This window comes from Lethenteron reissneri, chromosome 38 (genome assembly GCF_015708825.2).
Source record: "Lethenteron reissneri isolate LAM-NWPU_2019-01 chromosome 38, ASM1570882v1, whole genome shotgun sequence".
In the NCBI taxonomy this organism is placed as follows: domain Eukaryota; kingdom Metazoa; phylum Chordata; class Hyperoartia; order Petromyzontiformes; family Petromyzontidae; genus Lethenteron; species Lethenteron reissneri.
This window is the reverse complement of record NC_083816.1, coordinates 12,398,305-12,423,038: the sequence shown is the minus strand read 5'-3', so window position 1 is coordinate 12,423,038 and position 24,734 is coordinate 12,398,305. Positions and strand designations below refer to the sequence as shown.

The 24,734-nt window shown below is 48.8% G+C and overlaps 1 protein-coding gene across 2 annotated transcripts in view; it reads left to right on the top strand.

Annotated features, from left to right (window-relative positions):
- The window catches only part of LOC133351807 (diphosphoinositol polyphosphate phosphohydrolase 1-like), a 56,588-nt gene extending 34,402 nt beyond the window's left edge, over positions 1-22,186 (top strand). Inside the window, exons 2-6 of one of the 2 annotated variants that reach the window (XM_061567342.1) lie at positions 2,584-2,694; positions 9,590-9,634; positions 10,558-10,642; positions 17,939-18,160; positions 18,202-22,186. In XM_061567342.1, coding sequence (XP_061423326.1) covers positions 2,584-2,694; positions 9,590-9,634; positions 10,558-10,642; positions 17,939-18,156 — 459 coding nt within the window. In that variant the 3' untranslated portion in view covers positions 18,157-18,160; positions 18,202-22,186. Of the gene's footprint in view, positions 1-2,583; positions 2,695-9,589; positions 9,635-10,557; positions 10,643-17,938 lie in introns of both variants that reach the window. The other variant, XM_061567341.1, reaches the window with a different exon arrangement.
- The last annotated feature ends 2,548 nt before the right edge of the window (positions 22,187-24,734 follow it).

The following is a 24,734-nucleotide window of genomic DNA, read 5'->3' as shown; positions in this document are numbered from 1 at the left end:
GGCAGGCTGGCCGACCCAGCGCACTGTCACGCTCCCACCTACCGCAAGGGCAGTTCGTCTCACCCACAATAACAATTGGATCGGCCACTTTTAAGTCAAGACTGTATGTGGCAGCAGTAGTCTTCTTAGCCCACTGCCAGTCGCTCGCATTCCTTGTGAATGGGTGAATCTTGGTGCGTGATAATCCTTGGCATGTCTGCACATTCACAACGCACGTGCACAAACGGCTCTTTCCCATTTGTTTTGGAGTTGCCCCGTGTGGTGTGTGGCGCGATGAGCGACGTCTCTCTTCACACACTAGGAGCTTCCTTAGGAACTGCTGCGGTAGAGCTATGCAGCGCATCCACGAAACCGAAAGCAGCGATGGAGCCACAGGGAAGGATTTACATGACAACATTTTACTTCGTGTTGGGATATTTTCTGGGCGATTTTGTGACCAATGCTTTACTTACAATCGTAAAGTTAGTAGTGTTTTGCACAATCTGTTATTCCTCGGTCAATAAGCCAGGTGCTGGTTTGTTGGATATCGACATTGGTTTTCCCCCAAGCCGATTTTCTGCTCTTGAATTGGAGTCGTCAGCAGAGACGAGCGTCGCCCCAAAGCTTCTTCGAGCGCCGAAGCGCTCCCACCCAGTTTGCATTTAAACGTCTCATTTAAACCTTGTCTAAGTGCAGGATAAGCCGCCGAGTGCCCAACCGGCACACACCTCATTCGTGGCAGATATTTTATACCAGTGAAGCCCTCGTGTGATGTCAGTCACACCTACGGCCCCTTCACCCTGTGGTAAAAGAACATCTGCCTCTCTCCGCTGCTGGCAGCTTCATGCACACAAGCCTTTTGCTGTGAAGGACCTTTTAGAGAATATAAACCTTGCGTGACCCTTGCGTAATCACATTGCCCAACAGCTTGTGAGCAGCGGAGATCCTATACCTGCCTTTAATGGCCTGAGAGTGGAACAAATGCCTAAGCCAAGACACGAGCAAGCCCAATGGAGTGTCGGGGCAAGTGATGTCGGCGAGTGCCTATTGAGGCCTGGATGACACAACAAATGGTGTGGCCGGCATCACACCCAGCCAATGCTGATGTTTGCACACCACATCCTGTAATAATTTAAGGCTTAGTAAACATAGGGGATGGCTAGTGCAGTGGTGTATGTATGTGAACTTCTTTCGCATCGTTGTACTTGGCCAACCGTACAAATCCTAGGTGCGCACATGCACGTAGGCAAAGCTTTTCGACTTTAAGATGTGGTAATGTATATATACAACGTTCATACTGGCGTCCAGGTGTTATGTATGGAACCAATATGAAGGATGTCTGTGTGTGTGTGTGTGTGTACACCATATGATTGCGTGTGTGTGCGTGCGTGCCCCACGTACTTTTAGCTGGGTCAGGGTCAGTCGACCCAACAGTCAAACTCTAGGCAGCCTTGCTGATAACCTAGGCCCACGCCTACCGCACTGCGTACACGTGCAGAGCGCCGCTGCCTTGGGCTGAGCGGGCGGTCGAGGTCAGGGTCGTTTTGACATCAAGGTCACACAAGGAGATTTTGACGTCATTCAAAATGCCCTCTCTAGCTTTAACGCTCGCATTGCTGATATTGGTTCGCTCCTGGCTCACAGGAGAGTAAATGTAAGATTCCAGCGCTCGACTTCCGTGAACTTTGTGCCTTGTTTTGCTGATGTGAGAAACCTGCAATGTGCAAGAGGCTTGGTGAACGCGGCAAGCGTGGCACATCCAGGATTGTCACTGTGCGGCTGGTTCCTCATCTTGTGATTACGGTCTCATTCTCCATTACTGTTGTTAATGCACAATGCCACTTCCTGCCCCATGTTCTTTCATTTTGTCCATATGCTTGCATGCGATTCCCTGCATGCATGCTCATTAAGCAATCTCTTAAATCACAATTATTTTCCGTTGCTCAAATTATCATCGAGGCAGCGCTTATCCCCAGTTTAAAGCTCTAAACCAGTGACGCAAGTTCCACATTGCTATGGCGGTGCTGAGTTTATTCTAGGGTAGGACCAGTTAAGATTTAACTTGCCACTGATGTCAGCGTTAGCTAGACTCCTCTACTAAAGAGATTGTCACAATGTTATCTGCTCTGGTAGGAGCTTTGTTCTGCTGTACACACAGAAATGCAATGATGACGGACGCCTCGCCTTGCTCGCCATGGAATCACATCGCTCTGTAGCGTGCAAAGGTGTGTGAGCATAGGCAGCTCTACACACGTTGATGGGAACACGTCTGTCAGTGTTCGTCTCTCCCGGGGAGCGGTGGCGCAGCGGTTAGTGCTCTGCGCTACAAACCCAGTGACCAGAGTACGAGGCCCGCTTATGACCAATGATAGCGATTATTTGAATCGGTCCTGGACCTCCCTTGGGTCGACTTGGCCTCAAATGAGTATCTTGTGCGGTGTATAAACATCGATACTGGGGAATCAAAGGTGGCCGGGCGTGGTGCTGGCCACCCACCCCTTTGTGTACCCTGCCGGCCTCCATAGGTGCTACTTGCCAACAGCACTTGTCCCAACGGTCTGTTGAAGCTATGAGGGATCTTTGTGTCTTTGTCTCTCCCACCAGGTTCTGCTCGTGAGCACGAAGCGGTTTCCGGACCGGTGGATCGTGCCGGGTGGTGGGCTGGAGCCAGAGGAGGAGCCGGGCAGTGCGGCGGTGCGGGAAGTTCTCGAAGAGGTGAATGGCGAGTGCCTTGACCATGTCGCTGTGTTGTTGCGTTCTGCTCGGGGTATGTGTGGGACGCCACTTAGTGTTTTCTTCGCAAGCCAAATGGACGGTTCTGTGCTCCTGCTGTAGATATCTCCTTGCGATTGTAATATCCCACTTGGCCATTGACGACCATCGACTTATACACATTAATTTAATTATTTGTTTTTCTTGTGTGCCTGGTGCTCTAACTGTGTGAAAGTCACACATGAAAGTATTCGCAAAATAAATACCTTTGACTATGTTTGTCCACCTTGTCACCAGGAGGAGCAAGGGACTTTAGTTGATATTCTCCCTGCCTCTAGAACGGTATTTCAAGTCGCATCAGGAATGCTGGCACAATCAAATATTTTATTTCAAATTTAAAAGCGTATTTGTTAGATTTAGCCAGTTTTAGGTTGTATTGATTGGCCAAACGCTTTTTTGAGTTAAATTGTAAAGCAACAAGAGACGCTGTTCAGCGGGAAGAATGTGGTACAGATGCAAATTGTGTCGTATTTTAACTTAATCTTAATCACCAGCCATAGTCTATCCACTGCTGGATGTACGGTGTCCCAGTACTTTCACAGTTCATCACGGCTATGTGATGGTTAATCCCTCAGCTCTGTACATGATGTACGCTAAGCCCTGTGTGTGCTACTTGGAAAATCTAGTTGTTTTTTATGTTTGGCTTTTGTCTCGAGTGTCACGCACTCAGTGTAGACTCATTATCCTCAGTGCTAAAACGTGCAAATTATGGACGTGTGTTTTTCTATTTCTCCACCAATTATCACCTAAAACGTGACGTTGGATTTAGGGCAAGGGGCAAATAAAATTACACTTTCTGTGCCTATGATCAGTAGAATATCACAGTGTCTCTGTTACATCGTTACCTTGGTGACACTGGCATGATCAAGGCACCAGTGTCACTTGCTCCAATGAGCTTTGGGTGGTACGCGTCTCTAAATAGGCTCGGAGCCAGTGGTGGGAATTCCATATCCATATGGGGGTAGATTAGTTCATAGAACTGCCACCGTTGACTCCTGCCCACTTATTGTCTACCAAGTTCTGATTATGTTCACCGACCCAGATTACTACTTCAATTGGTAGCTTCATCTCAAGGTAAAGGTGCAGTCCAGCCTCGACTGGAGGGAGCTCTAGAAAACCTCTCCAGATGGTGTCTGGTCTACTCTTGCTGGCCAGACGTCTAGGCAAAGTTGGGAAGTACTCACACGTGATCCACCTACTTGTGACCTGCCCACCAACTGGCTGATGCGTCCATTTATACTGCTGAGTGGAAAGAGGAGTGGAGATTTAATAAATATTCCCCATTGACCCTGCATCTATGAAGTATATGATGATGGTGGTGGTGGTGAGGTCAAGTTGTCCTTGGCTGGGATTTGAGCTCACAATTAGAATTTGTAATATTTGGCCAGCCGAGCTAAAGTATATGCCAGACAATGGCACCTTTGGTTGTGTCCACTGTATATTAATTGGGTGGAGTAGTCCCTTTTGCCGTGTGTGTGTGCTTTGCTTGATTGGATGTGAAAGCTGTGTTAGACGAGCACGCATAAGCAAAGCACCGAGTGCATGTTGTGTACATGTGGCCCACACGTGCAGTGGTATCTTGTCACTGGTAACGAGGATCGTCGCTTGTAAACAAGCGGTTGCCTCGCCCTGTAAGGGAGCTGTGTACTGTGTGGGGGCAGCATTTAAACTTGGCGTCCTGTTAATTATTCCCCCGAGACTAATTGAAGGTGTCTTATTTTGGCTCTCTGATCCCAGGACATGTTCTCAGAATCCTAAGAAGCCTAAGTCGAACCTGTATGTGGGGTAAGCGTAGGGGTGGGGTCTTTGCGCATGGATCGGCTGTAATTCTCTTACATATCTCGGGAAGACGCCTTTAAATTAAATGATGCCAGGGTCATTACGGTTATGGTAATTGTAGTGAAGCCAGCTGAGATGCCCCGCCGTTAGCCTCTTGGACACACTCCACAGCAATGCCTAGAGACTAGAGAAGGGAGACATGTAGGAAAGGAGATGAAAGGAATTGTAAAGTCATGATCCGCTTGTATTTCAGTTCAATTCCACGTTGTTCATCTATCTGGGGACGCCCATTGATGTTCAAGATTTTATTTGATGTCTTTGATAGGGAAAGTCATTAATATTTAGCTGTTTATTTACATTGTTCACATTTGTGAGTCTGACTTTTTACAGAAACAAATGGTGCTGCAGGGTCTTTACTGTCAATCTTACAGTGGATGGTAGTTCCATGTGAATATTACTGGTTCAGCTAGATTTTAAATGTTTACTGTGCAGAGTTTGCTTACAAGTTGGTAAACGGTGGAGGGTATACGGTGTACGTCCTGCTAGGCTACACTGGGTTCTGGGGTCAACAGTTACGTCAAAATACCCGTACTGTGCCCAGTCATCATCATCATCCATCATTTGTTTGTCTTTATTTAACCAATGCCACGGAATGTCAAATGTTCACCCCTGACTCAGGGGCCACCCATAGGGAGGGGTACTACCCCAACGCCCATTTTTATGTTTTAGATTTCGGTGGGAAGGTTCATGAGTGTAAAGTTTACTCAGGCCTTTATGAACATGAGTACTGGATTGTTGGAAGTCAACGTTGAATTTCCACCACTGGCTTGGGACCGACCATGGAACTCGGTACTGCCTTGTTTTACAATGCAGACACTTTGACGTGACTTTTGAAACTATCCACGAGTCGTAGGAGCAATGCTTAATTGGAAATGTGATGTACCATAATGCAATTCGTTGTACGTACAGTATCAGTATCGGGTCTGAAATGAAGACGCTCTTAAGAAGGAGAGAGTGGTAGCCGTCTTGGACAAGTTGAGAGTGAGTTGTCGAGTCAGCCAGGATGTGTTGTAAGAAGAGAGAAAAACCGCATTGGAATACCGGTGATGGAATATGAAAGCGCCAGGGCAAAGATGGACAGGCAGGCCTGGAGGTGGTGCCAGGTGGTGAGCCAAGACGTGAAGGACTGCAGTGGAGATGGCCCAGCATGAGAATGAGTGGAGAACGAGGAACAGCAGACGGCAGACCCCACGTGAGTGGGAGATCTGCCAGGAATAATGCAGTGTCCAATGAAAAGCAAAGATACTCTGGCAATCAAATTAACTTTCCTGTAAATCGTAAAATATAATTTCGACCAAACATCCCCAGGTACGATTTTGTTTCTCACAAGGGACGTCATTGTGCGTTGAACCTGGAGACTTTGTGAGTGGCAGCTCCGGTGGCCACCCGCCGCTTATTGAACCGGTACAGGTTGGAACACGCAGACGCTCGGCCCCTAAACGGTACGAGAGCCCTATCTGAGAAGTCGCACTGCATCTGAGATGTCAAACTGCAGCCGATGCACGGCAGTGTCTAATGGCGCCTGACCATCGCTGTGGCGACACCGGCACACGCCGTCAGTTGCGCGAGGCGAAGCGAGTAATCAAGGACTCATCCGGGAGCCGGGCGCCAGTTCAGCCCATCCAGCCGTGTCCTCTGCGAGTCCAAGCGTTCGTTTATATTGAAAAGCGCTTAATGTTTTTCAGGAGAACAGGACATGGCATGCGTCAGAACGTACAGTGCTGTTTCTAATTGAACAGGGCCCGTTTGCATGCAGTGTTGCTCATACCCTATAAGCGATCCAAATAGGAAAGTATATTCTAAATGAACGCCGTGTACTATGTGAGTGAATGGCAGTCAAAGATGCCATTCCACGTACAATAACAGTTGTTATACTTTAGCTAAATATAATCAGGCCCTCTCCCCCTAGGTAGTGCTGTCCTTACATTGCCACTTATTCAAATAACAAATATTTGTAAATATTGCGAGGGCAAAGGACACATTTGTGTCCTTCCAACAAATGTATTCTCGCATACAGGAAATACATTTTATGTTCTTCATATTTTATGAATAAAGTGAATAGTTTTAGTAAGGAATAAGCTACTCGTGACAGATACCATCCAAATTAGAGGTATGATAATAATACTTATTTATTCACACACAATTATGTATGTTGAACTTCGCATATCAATTCAACAATACAAGATAAAAATGTATTGAACGTGGTGAGGATAGCGATGCAATGCTATTGGGAAGGGGGGGGGGGTAGTACAGTATTATATAATCAAGTGCTAATGTCATTGGGTGTAGCCCCATGTAGTCGGGGTGTTTCTGTAAAAATAGCAGATCGCAGGGCACGGTGCTGGTCGTGGCTACGAGAGAGCTACAATTTATACAAATAAACACTTGTAATTTTAATTAGAATAAGTTGAGTTCTCTCATCTCAAGTATCTCCAATCCTTGTTTTGCTCTAGGCTGTACACAAGTTAGTCACATGATTCACACTGTTGTGAACAGCAAGTGGGCTTGGGCAGGGCGCATCCTGCCTTGAAGGGCAATGGACAACGATCAAGAATGGTGACGGAGACGGATCGCGCCCCCCGCGAGGACATCCGCTGAGGAGACGGAGCCGTGAAATCTATTTGCGTGCCGGTGCTCGGCGGATCGTTACATCGCAGGGCCATGAGATGACTGTGGCTTGGAGGCATTCTTGTCTCCAGCAGAGGATAGACTATGGCTGCTGATGACGATGACGAGGTTTAGTTGCATATAATCTGGCTTCCTAATGGGAGACTGGTGATGTGAGGTCACGTGTTAGAGTGCATGCCTCTCCCTTGGTCACGTGTGAGAGTGCACGCCTCTCCCTTGGTCATGTGTAAGGGTGTGAGAGTGCACGCCTTGCCCTTGGTCACGTGTAAGAGTGCACTTGTGCTCTTGCGAAACAGCAGGCCGGAGCGCGCAGCTTCGACCTTCAGCATCGTGGACCTTGCCACGGAGAGCGTCTTCTCAAACGTCGACGTTGAGTTAGCGACGCAGGAAGCAGTAAACGTTATCGCTGCTGAGCGCTGCGCGACTATATATAGAGCCCCTTGCAAACTGCCCACCCTGCAGGCAAGGCGCATTGGGCAGTGGGCAATGTTCATTGTGTTGAACTGTACATTGACAACGTTCCCAAAGTCATAACCGTAAGAGCGAAACAGCTCCGGAGATTTCCACGATTGTGCCGTCGAGTGCCGCGACTTGATTTAGGGCTCTGTGACCGCGCGTCGTTCTGCACGCCGATCTAAGCGAGGGAGAACGTGAGCGGCTCTGTTCAGTTCTTGAAAAAACGCCCAGCGCTCGGACCGAAACGTCAAGAGGACGTGCCAGGGAAGCCCACTAGCAGTTCAGATATCACTCGCCACTGTTCTTAGCCATGGCCAGGAATCGAACTCGGGTGGCCGAGTACATAACGGTCGACAGCTTACATGGACAGAGAGAAAGGGACCTCACTGTACACTTTCCTAGCTGGAGAACATGGTATTGCTTTTGCTTCAGGCAGGAGTCCACTTGCCCATGACTTTTCTGTCGTGTGTGTGTGTACGTTTGTGAGCACGTGTGCGTCATCTTACTACGATACAACATTTATAGACGGCACTATCACAACACTATTTATACAATGGTGCCAGAGCTTTATTTGTTCAGAGATACTCACATATGGAGTGAGGTGGTGGGGGGGGGGAGCGCAGGATGTTTAATGAGAGTTTGTGCGTGTTTGCTGAGCGGGGCAGTGCCAGCCTTGTGCTGTGTCACTGCAGTTGAGGCTTAACCACACGCAGCGGTTCCAGTCTTCCTGTCACTTGGCCCTATGCAGCCCATGATAATGAATTGCTGGAACAAATATCAAGTTCAGGTGCATGCAGAGTAGGCTCGGAATTCCATCCCAGGATATTGGGTTGGTGACATGGTGGTTTACAACACAATGGAGCAGGTGAGTATTGCAGCTGTAATTTGGAGGTCGTGATGGGTGCTTTAAACTCTACCCCAGCAACCACAGATTTCTTTCCTCGTCAAATTTCGCTCAGCAAGAGAACCTTCATTTACTGGCCAGTGGTTGATCCTAACAACGGGGTGATAGCCAAGAGCGGGAACGTGCTAGAGGGGACGTCTAGCATGTCTAGGACCTAGACCGATCGTTTCTTCATAAAGCCCGGAGGCATGGCGACACTGATGGATGAAGACCTCATCCAGTGGATAGATAGTGGCTACTGTACAAATGATATGCTTATGTGGGAAAATGGAGTAAAAAACTGGATAACTGAAACAAAAAACAGAACCATTAAAAACAGGACTGTAAGCATGTGAAAGAACAGAATCTATCCGTAGATAAAATTGTGACCCTAAATTATAATAATTCATCAATTATCTTGGCTGTTGCATGCCCTTTTGGACAACCTGGAACACGGCGCGTAGTTACGTAGCAACAGACACCTCAGGTTGGGTTCCATCAGCTTGTAGAAGGCAAGCAGTGGCACGGAGCCACCCTCGGGGTATGGGGAGTTGGGGCGACTGCCCTTGGCCCCTCGCTTTGGGGGGCCCCGCGCTTCGACGTCACTGCGTCAAATGTAATACTCCCGGTTTAGTTTGAAGGTGTTGTGGTGGGTGGGGGCCCACATTGGGGTTTGTTTCTCTGTCCTGCAGCCCGCTATGGATGGGCCTGGAGTGACATTTGTCTTTGTGTTCCAGTTGCCATTCTATAGCACCTGATAAAGCCAGACACCCCCAGGGCGACGTAAACAGCTGATTTAGTGTCCGTGTAGTACGCCAATAATCTTACTTGTGTAGTGAAGTTTAATAAAATGTCAGTGTTTAATTCTTCTTTCCTGGAGTGCTGGCCATGACCACCGCACAGAATGTTCCGCTTAAAACTTCGTCTCTGCATTTTAAGTTGTCATCGTCACTTTGAAAGCGTGCCGCCTCGTAAAGAATGCACGGGAACCAGTGTTAATCGTTGTTCATCGTGCTTCTCTGTCATTTTCAGGCTGGTGTAAGAGGAACTCTGGGAAGGTTGCTGGGAATATTTGAGGTATGCAGCAGCGCATGTTCATATCCTAATATAGCCAAGTTGTGTCATGATTCAACAATGCCCTCCCCATGTGCACCTTGAGGCATCGTCTCTCATGGGCCGTGCAGTGAAGTCTCTGTTGTGAAGCTCACGCTTCATGCATCGAGTAATGTGTGGCGTAAGAATCTATCATTTTCAATTCTATAAATAGATGATTGTCAATTTGTGTTTGTACTCAGTGGTTTTGCTAGACACCTGTAGACATTAGAGGAGCCACATTCACCCGCGGTGTTTGACATCAGAAATGTCAAAGCTGTATTCTTTAAATCGGATTGCAACCCTGAACCGTGACAATGGACTTGCTGGGAAGTGTGAATCGCTTACACAAGCCTGCATTGCTAGGAGAGCCGAAACAATGAAGGCCAAGGTCTCCCTGCTCAAACAATGCAAGAGTGGCAGAGCTGATTTGTGATGGTGGCCTTTAGCCAGTGGTGAACATTCCACATGCCTATGAGACGACCATGGTTGACGTCCTATGAAGCGCAAACTCAGGTTAATGACTATGGAGAGACGATTGGCTGAGTGAACCCCCCCCCCCTCAGTGTAAATGACTTGCGAGGGTCTCGTCATGAGTGGAGTGATCTATGTGCAGCCCTACCCTGGTACTTAGACCGTACTACGGGTAGAGCGTGTCCCCCGGCGTAGGCATGTTTAACTTCTGGCTCTGGGGGTAGTCGGGAGTGGGGGGTTTGACCAATGGAGACGAGTGCTGCCCAAAGCTCGCCTGAAGTGAGGGCGAGTCATTGACTCTTGACACTCGCAAACTGGTTTTGGCAAAAGTCTTAACAACAACAAAAAACACAATTCTCCAGGGGTTAGGCGTGCGGCAGTGGTCATGACAGGGTTGTGTTCTCTATGCTTCGCCAACGTGCTCCTCCCTGCAGAACGTGGACAGCAGGCATCGGACCTACGTATTCGTACTCACCGTCACGGAGGTGCTGGATCAGTGGGAGGACTCTGAAAACTTGGGTGAGCAGCGCCCCCCCACCCCCCCCCCTCCACGGCTTGCCGCCGAGTCCCCTCCCAGCGCTTCTGCCCGTGCCGGATCGCAATGCCTTCCGCCCGTGCCGGATCGCAACGCCTTCCGCCCGTGCCGGATCGCAACGCCTTCCGCCCGTGCCGGATCGCAACGCCTTCCGCCCGTGCCGGATCGCAACGCCTTCCGCCCGTGCCGGATCGCAACGCCTTCCGCCCGTGCCGGATCGCAACGCCTTCCGCCCGTGCCGGATCGCAACGCCTTCCGCCCGTGCCGGATCGCAACGCCTTCCGCCCGTGCCGGATCCCAACGCCTTCCGCCCGTGCCGGATCGCCAACGCCTTCCGCCCGTGCCGGATCGCGTGCGTTTCACCAGCACCAGCCGATTGTTCCGCCGCAGGCTCCGAGCCGCTCACTCAATGGCTGTGTGCGTGTGCAGTGCTCCTTGACCCTTAGGCCGAGGTTGACCCTCAACCCACATAAACCCTTAACACATTCGGAGGGTTAAACCCTTTACAGGCCGAGGCTTTACCCTTAACTCAGATTAAACTTTTAACTTTGAGAGTGATAAACCTTCAGGGTGACTTACCATTAAGTTGAACTAAACTTAAACCCATTATGCATATAAACTCCTAAACGGGTTAAGTTCATGTGTGTCTTGGCTGGGTCATAGGAGCCAGAATTCAAGCCTTAAATGTACACATGCACCCTGTCTCCATACCCAGTTACTCCCATGCTGGGTTATAGGCTCTGGTACGCCATTTGCTGTGCAAATGCCTTTAAGAGCAGAAGGCTTTTATTACTTTGGAGCAAGTGATTAGGTTTCTGTAATTCCCACCTGAAGCAAAAGAGACCTCTCGTGGTTCTCATCACATTCAGAATGTCCGTGTTTGCAGAATAACTTAAATTGTGGCAACACACACCACACACGAGCACGCTCTCACTCGTGCTCAAAGCATAATATTAACCACGTGACCATGTAACATCCATATTGTAATATTGAACATGAGGGTGAGTGCAGCGCCAAGAGGGTGGTGTGTCTAGCCCGCCAGTGACGCGCGTTCTGGTTCAGGGCGGTTTCGATGGAACGTTGTGGCGAGTGTCCGTGCGCCGCCGTAGATGCCTCAAAGGTGCCGTTCTGCAGGATGCGGCCGGCTGATGGAGCTGAGCTGCGTCAAGCTCTTACTTTGCCAGGTCTTCCAAGCCCTCGCTTGGTTTGATATAAGATTAATTGGTTGCTATGTTTTATACTCGGCCAGTGTTGTTCAGTCGCGAGGGCTGACTGCCAGGGCAGTCGCGTACTCTTTCACCGCTGTAACGCACTTTCCTACTGAGTGAGGCCCCTTGGGATGCATGTGGCTACGGGGAGTGATCAAGGGCTGTGTTTTTATTTGTTGACCAGTTGGACTTGCAATTTAATGGTTACAAATCTTGGTTTAGGTTTTACTCAGCCCATTACCCCTATGGGGTCAACACAATGATAACTACATTGTAAAAAGTCAGGAGTGCTTTTCCAATTTATAATATTGACCCCTGCCATAGCATTTTGGAGCATCTGGCACTGACTCATGACTACCAATAGCAATGAACACTACCCCTTGCACATTTGAACAGGGATGCACTTTGACTTACCTCTGTGCGTAACCTAATAAGGTTCCTTCACATACATATTGGTATTATGGTGTTAAATCAACACAGCCGTTTATATTACATCTGCCAAACATAGTTCGACAGCTGTTTTCCCAAGGTACAAATTTGTATTCCGTTTTAGTGCATGCGGTACTTAAGATTTTCCCCATGCTTGTGGGGCAGTAATTTCTTGTTTGTGGGCATTTATTTGCCAGTCGTTGCGTCCTTCCTATCCCTGCAAGAGCTCATTAAAGGTTTTGAGTATCCGTAATGGAACACGTCAAACGTAATGGCCATCAGGAGGGCTGGAAACGATCGTGTCTTTGCAAACGTGCGTTAATTACCATTATGGATAGCCATGGACCAGCACCTTGGTCGTCTCCTATGCCTCTGGGTTCATCTCTTGCTAATGCTCATCTTCCCCTGCATGCACAGGCACTTGCACGGCGGCTTAAACATACTTGCCATGCTCTCGCACACACGTGGGAGGGTGCCACACACGTGGGTTCACTTGGCCGACTTGCTGCACTGCCATCTCTTGGCCACCGCAGCTCAGCGAGTTCGGCAGTTTCACAAATCCATATGCGATCCACCAACCCTTGCATCCGAAGCGTGTGCCACCACGCCGAGCTGTTGGTACAGCCAGCAGAAGTTGAGGAAGCCCTAAGCCTGTGCTGTAATGGGTCCTCTGAATGTCTGGCTTGAGCGCTGTGGCACACTGAGCGTAATGGATAATTTGAGCTTGAGTTTTGCCGTGTAGCTTAGGGACCAGGTTGTATGTGGAAGTGACATAATCGCATAATCCAAATAGTTGGCCGTTTCCATCACGCCGGGGCTTGGGGTGGGCGGTGGATTGCTGGGCACGCGCGGCGTGGCGGCCCACTTGGCTCGGTGCGTCCGTTACGTGTGCAACGATTCGTCGATTAAAATGCATTTTTATTATCCCCCTCCTCCCTGCCAAACCCGCATTGAGTTCATGAAATTCCACAATCCGGGGGTGTGATTTCATTGGTGAATATATTCCGTTTTGTTTTTAACTTTTATATTGTTTCTCATTTGTATATCTTGTTCGCTCCATTAGCTAAAAAAGTAACACGAGCAAATCACCTGCGTGTGTTCTCACGCTTGGTTCTACGCATGTCCTGAGCATGATAATCAATTTCCTTACCGCAACTGCTGATGATGATGATGAGACCCTCACCCAACAACTCTCTCCTCTACAGCCTCCCCAAATTCCTCCTTTCCAAGCTCCAGATGCGGCTGCCAGACTTCACACCTGTAAACGAGACCATCTCACCGTCATACTCTAGTCCCCCCCCTCCACTGGCTCCCAATCCAGATAAAATGTTAAGATGGCACTCGCCGTATTCGAGAACATCCGTGGACTCGCCCCTGTCAGCCTCCTGTCAAAGCCTACGGTCAACCTTGGCTTGGTAGGAGGTCACTCATTCTCCTCTGCTGCCCTCATAATCTGGAACAATCTTCCTCTGGCCATCCATACTGTTTATTCCCTGCCCTTTTCGAGGCTTCGTCTTTTAGGTACACACCCACAATGTCAGGTACAATTTGGATGTATGCAGCGTCTGAAGACGCTGTTCTGGAATGGTGGGCGTGTTTATTTTATAGAGAGAAGCTGCCACACTTTACCAGAGGAAATTGTGAAGGTCTTTGAGGCTATTTTAAAACTTAACTTTTTTATTTGACAAATGAAGGCCCACTGAGCTCTAGCTATATTTCAGAAGCGACCTGGTTCCCATAATAGTCAACGAAGTGGTTTAGCACGTCTACATTTATAGCAGCAAAATACTCTAAACGCATGATTCTAAATGTGGAGGAAGAATACCAGAGGACCCGGATAAAAATCCACGCGACCTCGGGGAGAGAGACACGCAAACTCCAAATATATAAACGTCAGGGCCAGGATTGAATGCAGGATCTCCTGTATACCAGGTGAGGTAGTTAACATCTTTCCACTGGCGCTTGAACAAGGGTAGGGAGTGAACAGGTAAAAGCTATTTGTGTTGTGGGTTTGAGACTTCCCTTAACTTAATTCGTTGTTATTCAAATTCAAATGTCGCATGCTTTGCTAATGTTTCTCTGAGCCTACTGGAGCGTTAGGGGAAGTCGCCCACTTGGTAGTTGTGGTAAATTTGGCCATGTCTCAAGTTGCCTTTGATAGGAGCCGGTGCACGACAGCTGTCCGAGTGCCTGTGCCGAGCGTGTCACCGATCCTAGTGTGTCACTGACGCATCACCGCTCAAGTAGGCATGCTGCTCCTGCTGCTGTCATTGTGATATTTGTGTGCGTGTGATTTACGATATTCTTATTTAAGTGCTGAAGTTACCTCCTGTTCCTGTTTTGTACCCTGAATCACCCATCTAATCACAGCTATGTTTACTATATTTGAGACAGCTGGGTATTCCATGAAGGCTGGATGGTACGTGACTTGTTGGAGTACTGAGCCATCACTGCCACTGCAATCCATCATGCGATTATATCTGTGCCAGGAATTTTATTTGTCCGTTGTTTCCTGAAGTAGGTGAAGCGGTGCACCGAGGACCAAATTAGTAAATATTTTGTCTATTGAACCATTAATTTGTCTGCACAGCTGAAGGTGGTAGTGCACTCTCGAGGTTTTGTGAGCCTGGCTCTTGAACTATATTGGGATCGTGCCTTTGATGTAGGTTCTTAATTAGGAAGATGCTTCGCATCACTTTGCCAAAAGCACATTAAAGAAATGAAACCAGTCTAATGTGAGGATTAGTTTAAAGCCTTCTCTTTATGCGCTAATGGCTTAGACTATTGATTCCAAGTAATGGCATTGGTCAAGTTAATTGCCTCTGATCAATTGTTGAATGTCTGGTTCTTGAAACTCGGTAACTGCCTTATGGTTAAAAATCAAAGTGACTCATTCCTTGAGCAAGCAGAGCCATGTTTTTGTCCCCTGCTAATGCTGGGCTCGTGGTGTAAATTCCACATTCCTTAGGTGGGGTCCAGTCTCTCTACAGGGCAACTATAATTGACTTCCCACAGAGTGGTACCGATTTATTTTGTTGTATCTGAAAGAAGATGATGGGCTGAGTCGGCCCCCAACTGCGATTTGAACTCGTAACCGTCCAGTGTTGAAGCAGTGGCGATGGCTTTGTGGGGGGTGGGAGGGAGTTCTTCATCCAGCAGTGGATAGATGATGGCTGATTCTCCCAGATGGCTTTATGTAGAGTACAGTGTGGAGGTCTTTTCAGCGATCGAGAAAGGTGAACGACTCGGAGCCACGTTTTTTCTGCCGACCTTGCCCGGCAAGTCGAGCAGTGTTCTCCAGAAAATAATGGCACCTCTAATTAGAATTCCTTCAATTACGCACGTGTGCGTGCAGCTGCATTAAACAGGGCAATGTGCGTGTGTGCGTGTGTTTACTTTCGCTGTGCTGCATGCTGCAAGGGGGAACACGGTACACCACATACAGTGGGGGTTTATATAGCTTCCAAATGTAGCGGCGTTTTAAGATGACGCTGTGCAGAAAGTAGGACGCAGACTCCTGTCCAGCTCTGCCCTCTTGAGGGCGTTCGCCCACGCCGAGCTACCCAACCTCTTGAGGCCAATCTCTTTATCTTCTGGTACAAAGTTGAGCATCAAAGCCACTCTTCAACCCGCGTGCAAAGGCATTTCCCTGGGTAATTGTCCCGGGCGAGCGGCGCGAGGAGCCCGCTCGAATCTGCACGCTCGTGGGGCGCCGGGGCGCTCGGCAGTGACTGCTGCCGGCTCCGTGCGTGCCTCACGGCGGGCAGTTTGGGTTATAAACCCCGACGTGTCTCGGCCGTGTCGTCTGTCCGCCCGGCGCTATTGCGCATCGCTCGCGCCGCGTGCCACCCACGGTCGCAGTGATACCGGGTGCCAGAGCAAACGGAGTCCCGGGTCACCGGGTTTACGTGAAGCGGGAGGAGGAATAAAGCTTAGAAGGAAAATGCGTTCGCGTAAATCGCAACGCACGACACCACTAGCGACCGTTGAAGAGAAACAAAGTTGTTTCTCTTATAAATACGCTATGTGTGATGGATACGGCTGTAAAAATAACACGTAAATCAAAAGATAGGACGACACCAGTAGTGGCTGTTAAAGTCAAACAAGTCTTTCTTCAACAGCCACTCCTTTTGTTGTAGCAGTAGTAGCAGTTGTGGCTGTGATGTATGCATTACTTTTACAATCGTTTCCGTCACGTGGAGTGTATTTAACCCGAATTAACTGCAGGGTGTCCATAAACGTATCGTCCATTATAAAGAAGTCTCGACAGTAGTTTTGAATTGCAGAAAAGAGTGGACGACAAAACACTGGCAAACATGAATTGTCTTAAGCAGCACATAACAGAAGCATCAGCGAGAGAGAACTCGCATGGAGACATTGGAAAACAGCTGGGACTCTCAAATCCCACGCGAGTGGATTGGGAACCCAGTCACGAGGACTCTCACGATCCCGCCGTGTGGAGCATTGGGTCGTTTATCCTTGGGAGATCGGTTTAGATGAGTCCTGCTTGGTGGGAAGTCTCTTGTTGGATTGTCCCATGGGAGAGACTTGTCCCTGTTACCCCCAATGCACATTTGAGGTTGACAATTTGACTTTGAATAGATAAAAACAATGATAGGTGTTAACATTAAATCTAATTGGTTGTGCTGCTGTTAATATAGGACATTAGTTATTAGCTGAATGGTAAAATAATAAAATAACGTATTGAAGCCATTAATGCCACTATTGTCAATTTTTTTTGTCCCAATGCCCGCTGCATTAGAGGTTCATTTTCACAAAAATTAGCTCGGCACGAGCCATTGGCGCCTCCTAGGGGCTAATGACCGAGTTGCAGTTTCACGGATGATTGACAGCCAAGTTGGATGGCTGGACTTTGTTTAATTAATAAAGATGCGACGATCTTAGCCGCAGCGGCGCTGTGGCTCTGGAGGCGTCCACCCACGACGCGGCAGCCAGGGCCCGGAGCCGGGACGGCGCCCGGCCAAGAGACCAAATTGGAATTAATTCATTAATTTGGCTCTCTGTGATTGTATCACAAATGTCTGCAACTCCCCCCCCCCCATCGTATTAAACTCACACCCAGCAAGGCTTTCTTGGTACAATGGCTAAAAGGGACATTTGGATTAAAACCGAGGGGCAAAGTGGCTCCTTGGTGAAATGAGTGTGGGGATTGCTCACCTCTGCCGTGTCCCTCAAGCTGGTTGTGGAAATTCCACATTCCCATAGCGGGGACCAAATAATGGGGAAATACAAGCAAGCTCAACTAAATTCTGTCTTGTTCTCCCTGTATTTGTTATGTTTGTTTACTCAGGAAAGCCTCACCGAGTCTCAAAGCTGTTTCAGGAGGATCATGCCAAGTTCTCAATTGAGTGAAACAACAGGCCATTTAAGTGGAGTAAAATTTGTTTATTGGGTTCTTTGTATTTCCTTCTGAGAGAAATGGACAACTTTTAAGCCAAACATGTTCTGGAGGAATCCATGAATAATTCATAACTGGTCCCAGGGCTGTTTCAGGGTCTGACTGCGCCCGATGACCCCGTAACGATCTCCCATCCCCAGCCTGCGGGCGTGCGCCACCCACACCCCGACCCCGCGCTCCACGAGCACCTTGACAAGGCCACCCCCTCCGTGTCGCGCGTGCAGGCCGGCGGCGAGAGTGGTTCAGCATCGAGGAGGCCATCAAGGTGCTGGAGCGCTACAAGCCGGTGCAGGCGGCTTACCTCAAGGGCCTGCACCAGAGCCGCCGCAACCCCAGCAACGGCAACGCCCCCCGCCTGACGGGCGTCCCCGACGGCACGGGCCCCAACTCGGCGCCGGCGCTCTCCCCGCCCACCAACGGAACTCCCACCAACGTTAGATGAACGTTCGCGCGTGCCGCCCCCCCTTCCCCGAGGGGAAAGGCCGGCGTGTAACCGCGGCGGGTGGGAGGGACGAGCGGGGCCGGTCGTTGTGCCGGCGTGCGGGACCTGGGTCGGCGGCGGCGTCGTCGTTGGGCGTTGCGATCGCCACGCGAGGCGGCTCCGCGCCCCTCGCCCCCCCCTCCCCTGCCTGCCCTCCCTCCCCTAGCTGGGTTTGTACAGTTTTTAATGAGACGCACGCAAGGAGACGTTGGTAATAAACGTGGGCTGGGGGGCGCTCCCTGCCCCTTAGCGCCCCCCCCCCCACTCTCCCCCCCCCCCCTTAAAAGTGCGATGCACGCCGACTTGCACGCGAGATCCCCGGTGAAGTGGCACCCTGAGTAAATGGTCCGGCCTCGATATTTCACAACAGCTGTCCGCTCTGTACAGACCGCAGCAGCACTTAGGAGTTCACTGGTGAGCCCCACAGACTTGCACCACTGACTGCAACGAATCTCTATTACTGCATGCAATTGTATCCGGGTTCTATATTCGACTGGCAAGACTTTTCAAGAAAGCATTATCATTTGTTTAATTGTTATTTTAATATATTAAAGTTGCTATGCAAAAGAAACGTATTATCAGATAAATGTAATGAAATTCACTGTTCTGTTGCAGAGTGTTAATTTTGTACATTGCAGCATTAGAGAATTGAAGCATTCGCTTTTTTTCAAATCGACCCTCAAGGTTTGTTTAGTGTTTTCACATTAATTTAGTCGTTACTCACCAAAGTGCAAAGGAGATGGGGCTGTACGACCTGGCCATTGTTTCTGCAGAATAATCTTTGGTGATGCATGCGGTCAAGATGGATAAGCTTGGTGCGCTGCGCTGTCCATCTGTGGTGATGCCCCCATGTGGTGCCCTTCGTTGGCCATCGCTCAGTTTCTCCCGAGTCAAATGATCAATGGGGTCGTGCTCATCACTGCTGGCAACCCTGGGCCAGTGGTGGAAATTCCACATTCTTAATTTTGTGGGCACCCACTCTCGCCTTATGTGGGTCGCCACATTGAGATCTCATCCAGAGGTCCACATTTCTGTTATCAACCAGTAGGGATAATGACCAGTATTTGAACTCTCACCTTCACAATTAGATGTGACCACCGTTTCACTGTATCAATGGTCCAGATTTGTTTTTATGAAACACTATGCAACCACCTTCTGTGGAAGTAACACAGATACTTGCAAGCTCATAAAAAAGGACAGACAAAATTACACCCAATTTAAAATGTGGACTCTTAAGTTTGACCAGAATCCTTGACCAATGAATAAAACATAAGGATAGATTAAAATTCTTGACTCGCCTGAGAGAAAAGACGAACCCTCGACTTCAAACAGAGGGCTACAAGTTACCGGTGGAGTTGAGGGCTCGCAGCCACCACCCTCGTAGTGAGTCAGTGCTGGCTCCCGAACCTCAAAGCCTTGGTGCAGAGGCGGGGCGGTAAGACGTTGGCATTACAGAGGGACCGTTTAAGTGGCACAAACTCAATCCTGCTTCGGCACTCTACCATGAGACATGAGCTCAAGAGTCCGTGAAACATCATGGACGGTGCGATAATATTGTTTTGACTCATTGTGGGGGAGGAAATCAAATGTCTGTTTTTCTTGCAGGAAGTAACATGTCTTCGGATCTCAGGATCTAGAGCCGAGTAGAAAAACGTTAACATTTAACAGACAATTGGCAGCAGTGGAAGGCGCAGTGGAAGTTGGCTCGATAAATGTTTTTTTATTTAGCGGTATCTGGAAGACGTTTCAAGTTAAAATGTGGCAGAAACATTGTGTGCATCAGGTCTGCCTAAAACAGACTAGTCACTCGCTCTGGCCCATCACTGTAATTTATAACGGCACGGTGCCACTACTACAGAGATGTAATTTACACAGCAAAAGACTGAACGTCATTTTACAGGCTGGCAACACAAGTGTTTACAGACTCATGTGAAGGTTGACCTGACGTTTAAAACGAAGGTGTTTCAATGAAAGGAAGGGGAGAGAAATTTGAAAGAGAAACATGTTCATGTTTATATGTTTAAAGTCCGTGGATGGCTTCTTTTGTACGTAGACTCAAACCGCAATAGGCTGCGGTGTTCCACAGGTGTTAATTGGCACGCGGCCACAGAATTTGTGAGTATTAACATAGGATGGAGACACATTCTAGACGTTTGGTTGGCTAGCTCATCCGTGTCATGCCTTCACGTTCATTCATTTGTGCGTTCATTCGCTTGTTATCCACGTCACCCAAAGCGTCGCGTCCGTGCTTGAGTTTATCCTGTACATAATTATATATATATTTACCCACGAGTCCCGTTGTCGTTGGCTGTTGGGAGCCACGCGAGTTGCGACATTGGTAATGTTTTAACGGTAAAGGTACAGCTCGTGCAACCCCGGCTGTAAAGTTCTTTGTAAATGCATAGATTTTTTGCAAAGACGAATGTGCTGTGAATGCGTCGCAGCTTAGGTTTGGCAAGGGCTTGAATTATCGGACTTGGGTCTGCACAAGGCCAATGTCACCACATCACTGAGTGTGTGGGGGTTGGGATCAGGGCTAAAATAATCATGAAACCTATTTGAATGAGCAGCAACCAGATGGAGTCGATCTGCTTTTCACCGTCTGTACCACGTGCCTGCGGCCCAGTGGCCCTCGCCTTCATTTCCAGCTCCTAGCGAGCAGAGTAAACTCCACATCCCCATTTACTGAAGCTGGTTTATCCATAGGATGATCGCTGTTAACTTCTCACAAAATAGTTCGTTTTATCAACCATATTAGGGTTAAACTGGCTGTCGACACCCATAACGGGGATGTAAATGCGCAGCGTTTCGATTGCGAATCCAGTGAGCAGTGGGGGTGGCCGAGTAAGTTATTAACGGTGTGCTGTTGAATGGCAACGTTTTTGGTAAAATTGAATGCCGCTGAAGCGGCTTCTGAGGTGCAGTGGGGGTAGTAGCACCGCCAGTGTGTATGATACTAGTTGTATAAGTGAGCTACTATGAATATATTAATCGGGCATTATATCGAAATTGAAACGTGTAAAATAAATTAGGCCCATGAAACTGCACATTTACACATCGACTGTTCAACCTAATGCGTCCTTTAGTCACTACATTTGCCTTTTAAATTGTCATTTGAAATTGCGCAAATGTAAAAACACGGATTTAATTTAACTGTAAAAAATAGAAACGGGAATTGTTGACAGAATGGCTTTTTATGGCACCTTTTAAGGTGAAACATTACCAAGTTGTTTGAAACGAAGTGGGAATTGTCGACTTGTGGCGTGTCTGAGGGTGGATTTCCCGTTGGACTCGTGGTGGCGCCCTGCCGTGGGCACCGCGGAGACCCCGCGGTGACGGACCCCGAACACGTACGGCTCCCTCGCTCGCTCTCAACTCCCTCCCTCGACTCCCTCGCTCGCAGCAAACAGGGCGCCTCTGAATATTTCGCGCGTCCTAAGTCCATGGGCCACAGCGCAGATCGGTACCATCTAAGGGTAGAACTACTTTAGTCGTACCAATGTGACAAAAGGGGCGAATAAGAGTGACTTAGTCCGCGCCGGCTGATCGTGGCTGCTACGCTCCCCGTCTGTGCGTGGTTCCTACCGCGGCCTTCTCTCCCTACGAGAGCGAACGAAGATTTTACGGAGTGCGACGAGCTACAATTATTATTTGAGAACCCACTAATTTCAAACGGTTACTGCATAGTTAACTTTTATTTGCCACATACATGAATTGGAACCACTAAAGTTAGGCCGCATCTGGCAGTACAGGTGAAATGTCTGGCCGAGGCTCATGGACTTTCTGGGCCGCGCCGTCTTAACCAAGATTTCTCACGAGACTTGTTTCACAGAGTGAGTTGACGCGCGCGGGCATGCGGACTCCGCACGTACACCTCTGTGTGAAGATCGACGCGCGGCGACAGCGGGAAATTGCCAAAATTTTGCAGCAGTTTGTGTTCGGCGGCTGTTTCTTGTGTACAATACAAAGCAGATGTACAAAGTGGCTCGTGTTTCGTTTGTTATGGTTTGTATGAACTTTTTTTTATGCCCGTTCGATAATTGTTTCCAAGTCACGGCGACTTTCACAGTCTGTCCACGAGGTGGCCTCGTGTCGTCACAAAACCCAGCACTCTGCCTCGAGTCGACAGCAGAGGGCTCTTGGCAACCCGCGTGGCGCCTTCTAGGCGATTCGGTCTGATGTGTTGAGGTATATACCTTCAGGTATAACCGTTGTATAATCCTGGGTGGCATCTGTATCCTACTTCAAATATCCTGGATTGATTTGTGCATTTGTGGACAGGCATATGTATGGACAAGTGGAAATTTGCAGAAATGTGGCCATTTTTCCACCAAAGTAGACTTTTTAAGACACGAATGGAGCTCAATTTGTGTCGGGATTTGTCAACAGCCAGTGAACACAGACCGGAGATTGGACCAGCAAGCGCATGAGTCCACTCACCTGCCTGACTGTGTGCTTTATCGATGGTGTATCGTGCCATGTCAGCATCCGCAGCCGTGGTCAATTTCCCGCTGGATGAAGGCCTCTCCAGGGCACTGCCATTTCACACGGTCCCGTGGTGCTGCTCCTGCTGCAGTCCAACCCAGTCTCAACGGAGCCGATATCACTCCGTGTCTGCTTCATCACCAGTCTCATCCATTCGCCATCACCCCTTCCAGCAGCAGTGCTCTGTCGAAGGCCCCCACCACCCTCCTTTAAAGTGGATTACTCGACATTGTGCTACCTGGCCAATTTGTTCCTCTGAACTTCATGCTTGCATGATGTAAGTTTGTTCCATTTTCTTTGTCGGTGTCAATAGTTTCCAGAATTCGTTTTAATTAAGTTTCTTTAATTTAGAGTTACTGGAACTGTGGTCTGTCGAGACGCACTCAAATTTCTCAAATCGGTAACGCGATCGCCACGTGACCTCGCAGAGCAAACGACACTTAAGCCACTGAAATTTATTTACTGCATTTTGTTAAAAACACCAATAAAGGTACATTCAGGGAAACATTAAACCGCGAACAAGATTGCGTAATTGGATTTCAATTTACGTGAAGTCAACCATAGTCCTGTAACCAGGACACAACGATCCGACCTTCGCTCCGTTGTTGGCAGCCTTCGCTTAAGCCTCTGTCTCCACCAGTTAACCCGTGAGCCTCCACCAGTTAACCCGTGAGCCTCCACCAGTTAACCCGTGAGCCTCCACCAGTTAACCCGCGAGTCTCCACCAGTTAACCCGTGAGCCTCCACCAGTTAACCCGTGAGCCTGCACCAGTTAACCCGTGAGTCTCCACCAGTTAACCCGTGAGCCTCCACCAGTTAACCCGTGAGTCTCCAGCAGTTAACCCGTGAGTCTCCACCAGTTAACCCGCGAGCCTCCAGCAGTTAACCCGTGAGCCTCCAGCAGTTAACCCGTGAGCCTCCACCAGTTAACCCGTGAGTCTCCACCAGTTAACCCGTGAGCCTGCACCAGTTAACCCGTGAGTCTCCACCAGTTAACCCGTGAGCCTCCACCAGTTAACCCGTGAGTCTCCAGCAGTTAACCCGTGAGTCTCCAGTTAACCCGTGAGCCTCCAGCAGTTAACCCGTGAGCCTCCACCAGTTAACCCGTGAGTCTCCACCCGTTAACCCGTGAGTCTCCACCAGTTAACCCGTGAGTCTCCACCAGTTAACCCGTGAGCCTCCACCAGTTAACCTGCGAGCCTCCACCAGTTAACCCGTGAGCCTCCAGCAGGGCAATGGGTGGACTTGCACCAGACAAGCACAGGCTTCCTGTAACATGGCAGCATAGGCAGGACAACCTTTCCCTCAGTAAAAGCTTGTCTTCGTTTACATTTATAGAGCCCCTTCGCTCAAGGTTAACACCCGGTGACAGAACAGAATGTTGTAGAGGGTGAGTGGGTGCTATAAGGGTTGAGGAGTGAGTGACCATGATAGAGGGCACTTAGGGGTCAAAGGGCTACGGGGGAGGGATGAGGAAGAGAATGGGCGATTGATAAGAGGTGAGCTCTACGGTAACCGGTTAAATACATTTACATTTGATCAAAGTGGTCTTCATAAAAGTTGAACAAATGACATTATTAAACTGCAGGCTTACGTTATTTTAGCTATGCTTCATGAAGGCTGGTTGGCCAGAAAGTTGAGATTCCTCTTTCAGTGACAGTATTAAGCAAAAAAAGCCTCAATTGGTTCACAGAAAATGTATACAATTATTTGAAAGAATAAGTTCACTAATGCAGAAACGTGATAATTTATTTTTCGTGCCCTATTTCACAATGTGAACACAGGAGTTAGAATGTATGTGCTATTTATTTGTAGCTTCCAGATACAAATCGTTTAAATATTACAGATATGCTCTGGGATGTTCAACAATGAGAGGAGAGCACTGGGTTATCGCTCCAGAGTGGGCCGCTGGTCACCGTGGCGTGAGACGTCTAAACCAGTGGTTCTTCTACCCTTGACTGCAGCCTTGCACCCCTTGGGGTCTCAATCGTCAGACCATGTGCCAAGTTAATACATTCACAGGGTTTGAGGAAACAAAGTAGTTGTACTTACGA